Source organism: Fusarium verticillioides, chromosome 4 (assembly GCF_000149555.1).
Source record: "Fusarium verticillioides 7600 chromosome 4, whole genome shotgun sequence".
NCBI classification, from domain to species: Eukaryota; Fungi; Ascomycota; class Sordariomycetes; order Hypocreales; family Nectriaceae; genus Fusarium; species Fusarium verticillioides.
In genome coordinates this window covers 3,529,732-3,544,056 of record NC_031678.1, presented here as the reverse complement: position 1 = coordinate 3,544,056, position 14,325 = coordinate 3,529,732, and the positions used below count along the sequence as shown (strand labels likewise).

Below are 14,325 nucleotides of genomic sequence, written 5' to 3'. Positions count from 1 at the left end.
AGCTCCAAGCGGTTATCTGACCTTTCGATGGACACGGCTGAGCTATTAGCGGCATTCGTCGTGATAAAAATAAGCTCAAGATAGAAAATAAACTATATTTAGAAATAAATCAGAGTAATCAAGTTTCTAGCCATTACTATGCAAGTAATACGATGTTGAAGGTAAACGCAAGCAGCATCATGTACATTAAGTTTGTCGACAGGCTCCCCGTCGCTCCATTGTCTTCATCATCTCCAGCCGCAGTCGACGAAGCTGCCACCGAACCAGTACCAGACCCAGTCGCTGTGCTGAGAGGAGTTGCTGTAATCGTCGGCAACTCAGTTGGGATCTCAGTCCCCTCAGTCTCTGCAGGCTGATCAAACTTCAAATACATTGTCGGGACGTCAGTGGCGAAGGAAGCGCCAGGCACATCTCGTACAATCTCATGAATATCGTCTTCAGCCTCCTCAGAGTTGTACTGAGCCAGAGAGATCTCCATGTTGCCCCAGTCGAAAACAACATAGGCACCTCGGAGGAAATCGTCAGCGAGGATGATGCTAGTGGAATCCTCGTAATAGACGATTTTACAGTACTCAACACCGTCGACACCGCTCTTGACTGGGGTTTTTGAGAGGAAGTTGGCGAGGGGTATGTTCAGAGTCAGGTCGCCAAACATGAAATCCAGAGTTTCCTTGGAGCTTGTGTTGCAGGGCGCTACGGCACCCAAATGCTCATCCAGAGAGACCTTCATGGTCTTGATCAGATGCATGGTCATGTTGAGACTCAGTCTGCTCTGTACAGTGCCCGAGTCGAGGAGCACAGGTCGAGCTTTAAAGTCAAGCTCTGAAGTCTTGCCATCAGACGTTGTCCCGAAGCCTGTCATAACCACCAGGGCTCTGTCCCGCAGATCAAATGTGTTGTCACCCGCAACAGGATAAGTGACGAGGGGGCCTGTATACTTGGCTTTGTTGACGCCACCAAACAGAAACTCTCCATTTGTCTCGTTGTTGAGCCATAAGCTGAATGCGGGAGTGTTGATCTCGCCTGCATCGGCCAGAGCATAAGGCAGGTTGGGGTATTTTGTGTGAGCATTTTCTAGGCTGTCGATACCAACGCCGAAGACGCTGATGATATTACTTTTGGTGGCATTGTACTCTGTCACACCAACAAACTGGAAAGAGTCGAGGGTGATTGAGCCAAGTGTAAATGTGTCGTTGGCGTAGTGACCCTTCCAGCTTTGGCCACTGCCGAAACTATTGGACACCTGCTCGTCACCCCACTCGAAACTGTCCGACTTTTCCGGGTCGAAAATACCACCCTGGCAGTCCTGTTCTTTGCAAGACTCGACCTGATTAGTGAGAACAAGCAAGTCGGCGCTGCCAGTGTCAATTTCTGCGGAAAGCTTTTGCGGCGGGTTTCCGATGGTGAAGTTGGCCCAGTAGAGATAGCTGGCGCCTTGCCGGTCCACATTCATCTCAACAATGGCATCGTTGTCTCTTTTCTTGTGGCTGGCAAAAACGTCTTTTGTTTGCTTCTCAAAGTTGACTGAGACGACGGATGGATTGTGGCGCTTATGGAGTTGAAGAGCGTGGGCGCAACTCAGGAGAGTGCTTGACAGAACAAGTGAGGATCCTTTCATTGCGAATTAAGTTATGGTCAGAAAGCAACAGGATAGATGAAGGACGAGAAAAAGCTGATACCAAATTGATGGACTCTTGGCCATATTGTACAATTTCTGATATAGATATGATGCTTACTTGCTGGTCTCGGCCATCTTTCTCTCCTTCACGCCGTTGATCAATTACTTCGGGACCGAGGCGTTGGGACATTGGAGATGCACGTTAGATTACAGTGGAAACGGAGTCGTTTCAATTCTTTCTCATTAGCCTCCGATCGTTCTCTAACCAGTCATGGCATGCGAAACCTACGGACGTGCTGGCTACTCCCCCGGGCCGATCCTTGCGATTTTAGCCCACAGCTGGAAAAAGAAGTTGGAAAGGCATCTTCTCGGTCCCGAAGCATGAGTCTGTGTTTTCTCGGTCCCGATGTTATGATTTCAGCCTTACGGAGCAGGGATCATAGATGCAGCTTCGGGAGTGGCGACGGTTGGCGTTAGACCCCTGATCCAATTTTCTGCATTATCCCGAGGTTTGAGGGGACGTTTTATTTGGCTAATATCAGTAGGGCTTACTCGACTTGATTAACCCGCAATTTCTTTGAATGAACTTTTGTTCTGGAGTTGGCGATCAGCGACTGTGCCCCGTAACGCTAGTGGCAATTGGTTCTCACGACCATACCCTGGAGGTTGACATTGCAGTCAGCCGTTTGGCCCAATGAACCTAGTACAAGGGAGCAGAACTGTATGTAACTAAAATGTTCAAGATAAGACACTAATAAGTCATACAGCTTGATTACATATTGACTTGTTGAATGGTGTTGGAAGTGGCTGGACTTTATGGTGGCTGATCGAGCTAGCCAGAGAACAACAATGCGCGATGGGTGATGAGTCATGATTATCTATCACGGAGAGTATGATGTAAAACAAAGGAGAAAATGAAAAATCTGCAGGCATGGAAGGACTAACTGTCAGTCCAGGAGCGAAATAAACTGCTCGAAATAGCTTAGTAGCCCTTGACGAGGCCCAATCTGCCAATATGAAGTGGAACAAATTTGCTGATGGACATCCAAACATCCGGTGTGGTGTATCGGTTATCATTCCGCGTTTTCATTATGAAATAGTGCCGCGGCGAGGAGGGTTCGACTCCCTCCATCGGAGTTTATTTTTGCATTTCTGTTCTTTTTTGTTGTTCGTTGTGATATTTATCATGTATCTCGGCGTTGTTACATTCAGAGTGGCGGCTAGCCCTGGAACAACCCGGAGACACGCCAACAAAACTTGCTGTCACTCTGATCATACAGCCAATAAGACAGATCAATCCGCCAGCTACTTGCTTGCATTGGATGAGGGATTGAAGATTTCAAGAGTGAGCATTTACGATAAATAAAGGTTTATAAGAGGCTTTCGCCAAGGCATAGAAGGGAAAAAAGCGGTCCAATTATTTGTTGCGATACGCATGGCAGCGACGAAAAATGTAAAATGTCAGTCGTTTGCAACTGCAAGAGATACAAGATGCTTTTGATCTCTTACAGTTTGCACCAAATGCAAAAATGGAGGCTGAGGGATTTGAACCCCCGACCTTTCGCAGGCATTCGAAACAATGCAAAGCGAACGTGATCCCCCTACACCAAGCCCCCGGTTGGATGCTGAGTCAGACGCTAATTAAGCACTATGATTATGAGGCAAAATCACCACCTTAATCGCACTACGGATAGTTGCAGCCCTACAGCAATGGCGCGAACAGTCACTCCGAAGCAACTGAAGAATGGCTACAAGTTAGCCTTCTCACCAGTATACAGAATCGATCCATGGACAGTGGTCAAGACGCATACTCGCATGGCAGAAGCTGAGACGATGAGGTTCATCCGTGCCAACACCTTAATTCCTGTCCCAGAAGTTCAGAATGCATACCGCGACGATACAACGGGCCATACCGTTCTTATTATGGATTATTTGGAAGGGAAAATGCTCAAAGATGCGTGGCCTGCCTGTTCTGAAGCGGAACGAGAATCGGTCATCTCTCAGTTTCGTGGCTACATGGCCCAGCTTCGCGGCTTCAAGGGTGACTTCATTGGGTGCATCGACGGTACAGCATGCAACGACCAGTATTTCTGTGAAGACCCAGAAGGGTATGGACCGTACAAGACCGAGCAAGACTTCAACCAGGGCATTGTGAAAGCGATGAAGAGGGACAACGAGAATGGATTTACTGAATGGAGATGCTCCGTCTGGCTAAGCGTCATGAAAGATCATGATATTGTCCTCACGCATGGTGACTTTGACCCCCGGAACATTCTTGTTCAAGGTGATAAGGTTGTGGCTATCTTGGATTGGGAGATGTCGGGTTACTATCCCACTTACTGGGAATATGGAAAGGCTTTGTTACGGCCGGAGTGGGAGAGTGTGTGGAGCCGTAGCAAGGCTGTGGACAAAATTCTGGAACCGTTTCACAACGAGCTCGCAGTCATGTGGTCTTCAAATGATGTTCTGTACTGATGGAACAAATATTCTTCGCATATCTCAAATTCTCTCTTTAGCTCAGGCAATGTTATTGACGGGTTCCCAGCGGACCTTCAAAGCGATGAAGTTGCAAATGCCGTCTATTTCATCGTTGATCTTGTACCAGTCACCTTGGTTTTCATAGCACTTCCATTCAACCTGATACCCTGAATCCTGCAAAAATTGTACTGCACGCTCTCCCAACGCACATGGTACCTTCTCGTCTGCCTTCCCAAGGCCAAGAAGGACTGGAGTCTGGTACGCTGTCTTCCCTTGGTAAGGGCGGTGTAGGGGGCCAAGATCCAAATGATCTCTTTCCAATTCCTGGGCCTTGACGGCGCTCGCGTCCACAGTCGTGTCCTGCGGCTCACGGGGATGCGATAAAGGATTGTCACTGTCAACCTTGTCGTTGACAACACTCTTGAGATCATCTTGATACGTGAGGAAGCCACTCATATCAATATAAACGCCGACTGAGTGGCCCAAGGAGAGTAGGACTGCAAGCGACATGGCGCAGCCCTGGCTGTGCCCTCCGACGATGAGGTTTTGAGGCAGCCCCATCTTAAGCTCAGCTGCTATAATCTTTTCACTCGGCGGTCACACGGATGCTAGAGGCCGGGTTCAATCAGAAGCCAACATTAATCCGAATGCAAGGGGAAAGAGTCCGATACATACGTTCCACCATACGAGTGTCTTCGATCTCGTCGATCATAGCATGGAAAAAGCACAGACGGATGTTGAGCTCAGTAACCTGAGGCGCCTGCTATTCTACCGTCTGCCTGAACCGCAAATCCTAGCGCCAACAGGTCATTACCTGTGAGTTGTGATCGTTGCAAACTTCTAACCGAGGGCTCGTGGTAGGAGATTTTATTCCCAACCGCCAGTGTGTCTCAGCGGATTACTAGTCTTGTGCCCTGGATAATGTTAGCTGATTTATAAAATGGCTCTAAAATGGCGAGGTTCTGAATCCTCCGGCATTTCAGCGCATCCCGACCTAGACGGTTTGTAAGCAACAACCAGTCTTAGACACCTGGAGAATGAAAACAATCTGGACCTCGGAGCAGTTTATTGCCGACTGTAACATAGCTAGCACGGAAGCGACAATGACAAGAGTTGTCGTATTTAATCCCTACTTCGCTAAAGCCCGCATTGAGTCATCGATGCGAAGCAGCCAACCACCCGTGGGGAATGGTTTGTGAAATAGTGGCTGACGTGATATGGTTATTTGGAAGCTAAATCGATGTGTTGGTGGTGTACCAAGCTGTTGATTCTGCCAAGTTGGAAGCGAATCAGAGCGCCTCACTATTGGCAAACACTGAATGGAGTTATCCATATGGCAGTGATAGCCCCTCATCCAGGAATGCGGCTGTGGCTTGCTTCTTTGTTCTCGGCTTTCACGGCATATATGCTACAAGTCTGAGTCTATGGGAGTTTCCTTAAGAACTGTTCAAGATCACTTCTTTGCTTCACCGTTTCTCAACTTGCTTTCAACTCCAAAGATGTCTTCATACCAGTCAATTCTGCTGCAAAACGCTACTATCCTTGTTCCAAAAGGCCCTGGGGACGATCATGTCATTCCACTCAAGAACCATTCGTTGCTGATCGAAGGTAACAGAATCGCTCGCATCGCGCCTCATATTGATCCTTCATCTAAGTCAACTGAGGTTATCGATTGCTCAGCAAAGATCATCTCACCTGGATTTGTCGATACTCACCACCATGTTTGGCAGACTCAACTCAAAGGACGGTATGCCGACCATTCGCTGTTAGAGTACATGGTACCGGGTTGGTGACATCTGACTGACACAGGAGACGGGCTAATAACTCTTTATGTATCAGGAAACATGGCGTCACATAGCTACAAGCCTGAAGATGTTTTCTGGGGCCAGCTTGGTGGATGTCTCGAAGCCCTCGAGGCTGGAACGACTACAATTGTGGACCACGCCCATATCTCATATACTCCAGATCATAGTGAGTAAACCATAGTGAAGGAAGATACCTGTGACTAACAGTGACCTGAAGACAACGCTGCTCTTTCAGCGACCCTCTCATCTGGTATCAGGTCTATCTACTGTTACTGTCCTACCGGCCGCGTCAAGACCTGGAAGCCATTCGAAATGGAGGAAGAATTCCTTCCAGCCTGGCTTTTCGAGCAGTTAACCTCAATGTGTAAAGCCGGTCCGTTCGCCAACGGTCGGGTGACGATGGGTTTTGCGTTCGACTCCTTCTACCTTCCAAAGGATGTCGTTATCAACATCTTCAACCAAGTCCGTGGACTGGGCATCAAGACGATAACTTCTCACTATGTCCCAAGCCTTCTCCGTAAGTCCACATGGATCTCCTCCCTTCCATGCGTCCTGTTACTAATCGAAGAAATTGCAGCGGGTTCGACCGTAGACCTACTTGAAAGCTATGGGCTTCTTGAGAAGGACATCCTTCTCTCTCACGCGACTCCACTGAACGACTCTGATGCACAGAAACTACAGAGAGTCGGAGCATCAATCTCCTCGACTCCAGACATTGAGCTCCAGATGGGTCACGGCTGGCCCGTCTGCTTTCAGGAAAATGCCAAGTCAATTAGCTCTCTCGGCATCGACTGCCATAGTAATAACACAGGCAGCATCGTCGCTCAGATGAAAGTTGGTCTTCAGGCTGAACGTGCTCGCCGCAATGACCGAATCCACGAAGCAGGAAAGATCCCTGCCAGAGTTCAGGTTTCTGCCCAAGATGCATTCCAGCTTGGGACAATTGGCGGCGCAAGGGCGATCAAGATGAGCGATCAAATTGGTTCCTTGGAGGAGGGCAAAATTGCTGATCTTTCAATATGGGATACGTTGAGCCCTGCGATGATCTGTGCCGCCGAGGAAGATCCAATTGCTGCTATCATTTTGCACTCCGCTCCCTCTGACATCGATGCTGTTATAGTTGATGGCCAATTCAGAAAGCGAAATAGACAATTAGCAACAACTAAACTGGACTTGGAACTCATGCCTAATATGAAGCACGAGAAGTCTGATGTACAGTGGCGTGATGTTGCAACCGAGCTTTTGAAGAGCCGCCAGAGCATTTTGGAGACAGAGAAGGCTAGCGGTGCTGATGATCCAGAGGCAGGGTTTGAGAACATAGTGAGAATATTCGGAACCGACAAGGACAAGTTGGTTTATTAAACAGGTGATGACTCAAGATTGCTAGCTAGCTATAGAAGAGAATGACCCCGACTATTCTCATGGGATTGATCCTAGTGCTGCAACATCTTCTGAACGTGGTCCCAGTATCTCGGTGCAGCATGGCGTCGCAGACTCTTACCCTTCCAGATCATGAACAAAAAGGTGCTAGTACATCCAAGAGAGAGGAAACCCGCCATGATGAAACAATTCTGCAGACCCATGTTGACATACCAAGGCGTGATTCCGTACGAGATGGCAAAGCCCAGTGTGTTGCGAATAATAATGATAGAAGTCGTGGTGTCGCCGCTGATATCCTTGAAACAATCGACGTTGTACGACAAAGCGATCGAGCCTCCGGTGACGCAGCTGAAAGTGAGTACCATCAAACCGATTGCCAGTCCAGCCCAGTGGATATCGTTATCAGCGCCAACGCCCCAAACGATGAGCCCAACGCAAGATAAGAAGGCGGATAAAGCCAACGGCCAAAGTCGCTGCTCAGGCTCTCGAACGCCATTGTTTCTCCGAGCGAGGGAGAGAGTAAGGCGATCGGCGATGGCACCAGCCCATAGACATCCGAGAACAGCGCCGATGATGGGGCCGACATAGATCAAGCCGACCATGCTTGTAGACCAGTTGTACGGTGATGCACTAAGGATAGGGCTAGTGGTTGCGTTCAAGACATTGTACCAGCAAAGGTTAATTCCGTAGATGAACCCCGCCCAGGCGACATTCGGGAAGAGGACCATGAGCGGAAGTGGAGCCAGCATGGACTTGAACATGTTTGCTTTAGTTGGACGACCGTCCTTTCTAGCAAAGAGCTTGAGATGAGTGGCGAGACTCTTCTTTGTGTGCACAGTGCCTTGCAGTTGATCACTGTTGACGATAGCGCCAGCACCCTCCTTCGTGGTCGGTCGTTCGGGACTGTTCTGCGCAGAGCCAAGATCATTCTCAGCTTGACCCTTGATCGGTTCATCCTGATCTTCAAGACCTTCGAAGGTTGGTCGGAAATAGATCGTCTCTTCCATAAAGAAGAAAAGGATAACAAAGCTGAATGCAGCGAAAATAGCACCGAAATGCATGGTCCACCGCCAACCGTACGCATCAGCGAAGAAGCCAGCCACGACTGGGGCTAAGAAATTGGATCCGAACAAAACGAAGACATACAAACTCATCCACGTTCCTCTCTCGTGTGCAAAGAAAATGTCAGGAATACTGACTTCGGGAAGAGATTCAATAGGCGAAACGAAGAAGCCGAGAAGGATACGGTGAGCGTACCACTCGCCAGCAGATCGCGAATAAGCAGTCCAGACCATCAAGGGCACAGCAGCGATGGTGGAAATGAGATAGACACCACGTCTTCCATAGGTCAAGGCAATAGGCTGCCAGAACAGACAGCTCCAGCCGAGAAAGAGGAACATGACTCCTGTACCTTGAACTAAATCGGCGATGGAGATACCGGTGTCTTGAGAGATCTCGACAAGAACAGAGTACTGAAGAGTAGAAGGAAGACCGACGCCAAGGGTGTAGACAAACACCATGGCTGCGGAGATGAGCTTGCGGCGTCTGCTCCAATTGAGGGGATCTTCTGGATCGTCGCTGGGACGGGGAACAAGTTCAATGTCATTGCCACCGCTGCGACCAGCATCGACCAGATGAACTGTGCCGGGGACGACTTCAGAATATGCCTGAGCCATTGTGTAGCTGATGTTGTTGTGGTGAAGTTACAAGACTTGAAGGGAGATGGTATGTTCCACTGCTAATTGACATCAGAGCCCGGATATATATGCATGTGAGATGATAGGCACGTTGCTAATCTCAAGCTATCACTATCCACTCCACCATGGGATCGGTATCAGTCTCGGACGTAAGGAGCGCTTCCGGCAACGATCCCTCACGCGGCAGTTCCAGCCTAGATAAAAGCCACCAATAAACACCTCATCACTTCTGGAATAGACCTCAACCCTCTAGGTTATCTCCGTCCTAGTCGCGAAAGCGAAACGCGGGGTAAAGCATGATAACCGCGCTCGTGGAGATTACCACTATCTCGGATCATCAACTACCGATGCTTCACCAGATAACATTCGGTCTAGAGTATGTCGCTTACAGCACAAGTTGACGAAATGGGAAAGTCTATGAGACCGCGATCATGAATATCATGCGGGGAACTTTATTGGTGGCCAAGGTGATCCGCGCTAATACATATCATTGGTTGCCGTCAAGCTAGGCATCATTCCAAGACTAGAGATCGGCAGGGATGCTTATCATGGTTCGTGAAGTGCTAGAGACGTCAGAGCGGCTGAGTAAAATGGTGGCTTCTTGATTGCTCATATTGGTATTGCCAGCTTCTACCGCTCGAGTCGGCATGATCAAAAGTCCGCGGTTACGTATATAAACGCAGCCTGTCATGATACCCTCTGCTGCATCAGAACCCTTATCTATCATCTAACCAGAAGATCATCCCCATCATGTCATCCAAGATCGTCCCCGTCATTCAACCGGTTCCTCTCCAGACAGGTCCACCAGAGTATGAAGCTCTGCGGACATCCATCCTCGAGGAGTTCGGCAGCACTGTCCCAGACGAATTCCGTCTTCCAAAAAGCCTCATTGACAATCCTCCCAAGAATGTGACCGACATCCCCAGAACCTGCGGTATCTTGACCGATCAAGAGATCGACATCACAGAGAACTACGACGCTACAGCACTCGCAGCTGCAATCGCTTCACGAAAATTTAGATCCGTTGCTGTCGTCACTGCCTTTGCGAAAAGAGCGATCATCGCTCATCAGCTCACGTGCTGTTTAACGCAATGGATGTTCGAGAAGGCCGTTCTGGCTGCCACGCTTCTTGATCAATATCAAGACAACACCGGAATGACCTGCGGTCCTTTACACGGCGTTCCAATCAGTGTCAAGGAACACATGCCGGTTAGGGGCCAATGGTCAAATGTTGGATACTTGGCGACTCGAAAGCTTGACACAGAAAGTTGTCAGATGGTTAAGATTCTGGGGGATGCAGGTGCTGTTCTGTACTGCAAGACAAACCAACCTCAGTCAATCATGCATCTTGAGACAACATCGCCCTGGGGAAGAACTCTAAATCCCCATAACATCAATCTATCGGCTGGTGGGTCAACGGGTGGCGAGGCCGCTCTTATCGCGCTTCGTGGTTCAGTCTTGGGAATTGGTACAGATATTGGAGGAAGTGTTCGTGGACCAGCTGGCTTCTGCGGCATCTATGGTCTCAAGACGACATCCTACGTGTTCCCTCAGAAAGACTTCTTACCAGGTGGTTTTGCTGCTGAACTCAATGTCTTATGTTCAGCAGGACCAATGTGTACCTCGCTTCGGGATGTAGATCTCCTCATGTCGGTCGTCTCTGGTACTCGCCCTTGGCTGAAAGATCCTCGACTTGTTCCTCTTCATTGGACAGGAAGATTGACTGAAAACAAGCCATTGAAGATTGGTCTAATGATCAATGACGGGCTCATCACTCCACAGCCTCCAGTAAGAAGGGCGCTTGAGTGGGCAGCCCGGGAGCTTCGATCTAAAGGGTTCGATGTAAAACCCTTCCAACCTTATGGGATGGCAGAAGCCATGAATGGCATCCGCCGTGCATACTGGCCAGATGGGGGCAAAACAGTCAAAGCGTATCTTGCAGCCACGAACGAACCCATGAACAACTTGACAAAATGGATCATCCAAGACGCTGAGGGGCCTGGACTCGATGCCAATGGCGTTCTCAAGCTTCGCGTGGAGCGCGATGATTTCAGATGTCGTTTCGCAGAGCACTGGGAGTCACAAGACGTGGACTTTGTGATATGTCCTGTCTTCGTTGGCCCGGCGTGTTCTCACGAGACAGCGCTTTACTGGAATTACACCGCGCTCTGGAACTACGTTGACTACCCTGGTATTGTGATCCCAACGCCCATAAAGGCTGGCGCAAAAGGAACTGAGAGCTATCCGCCGAATAGTACTCCTTTGAGTAAGGAAGAGGAACAGGTCCGGCAATTCTGGGAGGAGGGCGATTTTGAAGGGGCGCCTATCAATTTGCAGGTGGTTGCGAGGAAATATTATGATAACGATCTCTTTGCGGCGGTGACGGAAATTGACAAGGTCATCAACAAGCAATAAGTGGATGGTTTATTGGACCTTTGAAAGAGGAGATGTGATTGGTAGATGAGTAGCCAACCAGAGTGATAAGCACATATGTGCGGTCAGCATGTGCCTCAGCATTTTTTCAGTTGCCCCAAATGATGTTGCCCATCTCAGTTTTCAGCTTACATATAGAAGAAGGGTTCATCTTCTAGTAATGTACATCCGTGCTAATCGACTTGGATAATATACCTGGAAGCCAGCTGTTAACCGACAAGACTTTCGCCATTTCGAAAGCGAAATATTATTCTTGTGCTTTAACCAACTGCGAAATAATGGTCTACCGATTGGTATCATACACTACCGTCAACCATCTAAATATCCTAACCGCAAATTGCCTCAAATATGCATGGATCTCCGTCCAGCGAGGGACCTTCGACGGGAGAGTCGGGCCCATCCTCACAGCCTCAGTATTCTTTTCACGACCCCCAGCCACCATACAACCATGCTGTGGTCATTCAACCCAATCAACCGGATCCCTTTGGTCTACCTCTGCCAACTTCTCAGTACCAGTACCCACCTCCGCCTCCTGGACCCTTTGCCGCTCATGCATATCCCCCCGCTTCGTCATTTCCTTTTTACGAACCTGGTCTGGGGACTGCGTATGCTCCTAGACAGAGAACCCCAATTGGGTGCAGATATTGCCGCAAGCGCAAGGTATGTCTTATCATGAGTTGAAGTGAATTCTGCTTAGCATCATGCCACTGATATCCCTTAGATCAGATGTAGTGGTTTCGTCAGTGGGCCTAGTGGTAAATGTCAAAATTGTGCTAGAATGAACCAGGAATGCATATTCGCACCTGTCTCAACTTCTTCCTCTACTGCGTTTGTCCCCGAGAACATTCCGACGATCCCAGAGGCTATTCCACCGAGGGAGCGTACTTATGGTTCCTTCAGTCAATGGCTCAGCCAGGCACAATACCAAAACAATGATATCAGTAACTCTGAGTATAGAGCCTACCCAAATCCACACCAGGATCATCATTATTATACCCAGCAGTTTACTTTTCCTCCTCCGGCTCCTCCTGCACACCAACAGGGGGGTTATGGTGATGATCGGCATGAATCATTTAGCCGAAGGCAAGAGGAGTCAGACTCGGCTAAAGCCTACACAGCGCGAGGAAAGTTCTTCGGGGCCGATATCGCCATGCCTATCAATTCAGAGCCAATGGTCGATGGTTTCGGCGTTTCAGCTCCCTGGGAAAGTCGGAGTGCTTCAGGACCCGGAAAGTCTGTTCAGACACCACAAGACGGTGCGCTCCAGCCTCAACTGCCTATCCCGAGTTTATCTGTTCTTCAGAGCTTCGAACCTCGATTTCCGGCATCTTCACAGGCGATACGACAAGACAATGACCAGAAATACCCTAAACTGGGAGAAAACTCTGTTGACGACGTGAAGGTCAAGTTGAGAAAACCACCTCAGGTCTCAAAAGAATCTATAGAGCTACCTGATCCATCGAGGTTGAGAATAAGGTCCCTCACCCCATCATCTTCCCCGACTGTATCATCCGATATAGAGGTGGAGTCAATATCTGCAGATTCAGAAGGTCAATTTGATAGGAAGAGCCGAGGGTACTGCGTCTTCAGCCAAGTTTTCAGTCGTCTAGCGATTCTTTGTCAGAACGAAGTGATGACAAGAGGTGAAACAAGCAGCAGCAATTCGAAAGGAAAGCAAGTTGCTGAAGGTGTTTCTGCAAGCTCTTCTGGAGCCAGGGATACAGCGAGCTTAAGAGGGGGGCGGAAGAATCCACGCCAAGGCGGCGATGACGGAAATGAAAGCAGAGATAGACAAAGCGAACCACCAAAGAAGAAAGGCAAGACAAGTCAACCCCCCTGTGAGGAGCGATCGCAATTTCTAGCATGCCCATACTGGAAAGCAGATTCTAGAAAGTATTGGGATTGCTTCCTGAAGAAGAACGACACAATCGCACACTTGAAGCAACATCTAACGCGCCGTCACACACCGAAGTACTATTGCCAGATTTGCTACCAGACCTTTAGAGAATTTGATCTTTTCGACTCACACGCACTTGAAAGGTCGTGCACGAGAGGTCCCTCGGCAAGACTGGAAGGGATATCTCAGCAACAAAAGAATCAGCTGTCTCTAAAGAGTAAGGGGTCTGTGGAGCAACATTGGAATACAGTATGGTCGATACTCTTTCCTGAAATGGAACCCCCTGCCACGATTTACATTTACTCGACACAGTCTGAAGACTTTTGCCGGATTCAGGAGTTTGTGCAACGAGAGGGAGTTGCTATCATGCTCGACGAGCTAAAGTCTAATGGACTAGTAGTCCGGCCGGATGCATCTAACCAACTGCTCCGATCGACCGTACAGAGAGCTATGGTGTCTATATTCAGAAGCTATTCCAACGGGGGCGAACCAAGTTCTGAAGCAGAAGAGTCGATCCTCAGCTAGGCTGCAGAACCAGATCATGAAGTATCGCTTCAGCAAGAATCAAACAGTGAAAGTCAAATGGGCCATGGTAACCATCCCACTAGCTGTACTGATGTACACCGGATGACGGAAGACGGGAGGGATAGTTCTATGGCTGGAAGATTGGACAGACCGAGCAGAAGTACATGCTCAAAATTGCCAGCCACGACTTCATGGCTTCCTAGAGGGGTTGTGCAGGACGACACCAAGGATGAGCTATGGGGAACAACCTTTCTTGATGATACAGCATTTGGGGAAGGTTCGCCAGGGTGGAATATACCTCTCAACCTTGAGAATTCAGACATGTTGGACCTGGATGCCTTGTTGAGAGATGTGATAAGTACTGAAGCATAATCTGTATACCGCCGTATTTTGGTAGGACCGCTTCGGACTGAACCAATACCGAACATGATTCTTATATGATTCTTCTTGTTGTTGTGCATGGCAACTTCTATCAAAGTCAAAATCACCTTT

At 48.8% G+C, this 14,325-nt stretch overlaps 7 protein-coding genes and 2 non-coding genes across 9 annotated transcripts; 5 read left to right on the top strand and 4 right to left on the bottom strand.

The window, feature by feature from the left end:
- Positions 1-136: 136 nt before the first annotated feature.
- On the bottom strand, positions 137-1,618 carry FVEG_12261 (hypothetical protein; the record flags this gene model as incomplete). The annotated part of the gene is made up of 1 exon (XM_018901613.1): positions 137-1,618. One exon carries the CDS (start codon positions 1,616-1,618, stop codon positions 137-139), a length of 1,482 nt encoding a protein of 493 aa, XP_018760126.1.
- A 1,052-nt stretch (positions 1,619-2,670) lies between these two features.
- Positions 2,671-2,755, top strand: FVEG_17200. The gene has a single exon. It is a non-coding gene; the product is annotated as a tRNA-Glu (tRNA).
- Positions 2,756-3,148: 393 nt separating this feature from the next.
- FVEG_17199 lies at positions 3,149-3,234 on the bottom strand. Its single transcript has one exon. It is a non-coding gene; the product is annotated as a tRNA-Ala (tRNA).
- Positions 3,235-3,328: 94 nt separating this feature from the next.
- Positions 3,329-4,166, top strand: FVEG_12260 (hypothetical protein; the record flags this gene model as incomplete). Its single annotated transcript, XM_018901612.1, has 1 exon — positions 3,329-4,166. The coding sequence occupies one exon, from the start codon at positions 3,329-3,331 to the stop codon at positions 4,091-4,093; it is 765 nt and encodes a 254-aa protein (XP_018760125.1). The 3' UTR covers positions 4,094-4,166.
- FVEG_17198 (hypothetical protein) lies at positions 4,136-4,954 on the bottom strand (the record flags this gene model as incomplete). Its single annotated transcript, XM_018906461.1, has 1 exon — positions 4,136-4,954. The coding sequence occupies exon 1, from the start codon at positions 4,655-4,657 to the stop codon at positions 4,136-4,138; it is 522 nt and encodes a 173-aa protein (XP_018760124.1). The 5' UTR covers positions 4,658-4,954.
- Positions 4,955-5,595: 641 nt separating this feature from the next.
- Positions 5,596-7,263, top strand: FVEG_12259 (hypothetical protein; the record flags this gene model as incomplete). The annotated part of the gene is made up of 4 exons (XM_018901611.1): positions 5,596-5,881; positions 5,936-6,067; positions 6,119-6,418; positions 6,479-7,263. 4 exons carry the CDS (start codon positions 5,596-5,598, stop codon positions 7,261-7,263), a joined length of 1,503 nt encoding a protein of 500 aa, XP_018760123.1.
- Positions 7,264-7,334: 71 nt separating this feature from the next.
- FVEG_12258 (hypothetical protein) lies at positions 7,335-8,957 on the bottom strand (the record flags this gene model as incomplete). The annotated part of the gene is made up of 1 exon (XM_018901610.1): positions 7,335-8,957. One exon carries the CDS (start codon positions 8,955-8,957, stop codon positions 7,335-7,337), a length of 1,623 nt encoding a protein of 540 aa, XP_018760122.1.
- Positions 8,958-9,728: 771 nt separating this feature from the next.
- On the top strand, positions 9,729-11,393 carry FVEG_12257 (hypothetical protein; the record flags this gene model as incomplete). The annotated part of the gene is made up of 1 exon (XM_018901609.1): positions 9,729-11,393. The coding sequence occupies one exon, from the start codon at positions 9,729-9,731 to the stop codon at positions 11,391-11,393; it is 1,665 nt and encodes a 554-aa protein (XP_018760121.1).
- A 366-nt stretch (positions 11,394-11,759) lies between these two features.
- FVEG_17197 (hypothetical protein) lies at positions 11,760-13,833 on the top strand (the record flags this gene model as incomplete). Its single annotated transcript, XM_018906460.1, has 2 exons — positions 11,760-12,071; positions 12,133-13,833. The coding sequence occupies 2 exons, from the start codon at positions 11,760-11,762 to the stop codon at positions 13,831-13,833; spliced, it is 2,013 nt and encodes a 670-aa protein (XP_018760120.1).
- Positions 13,834-14,325: the final 492 nt, after the last annotated feature.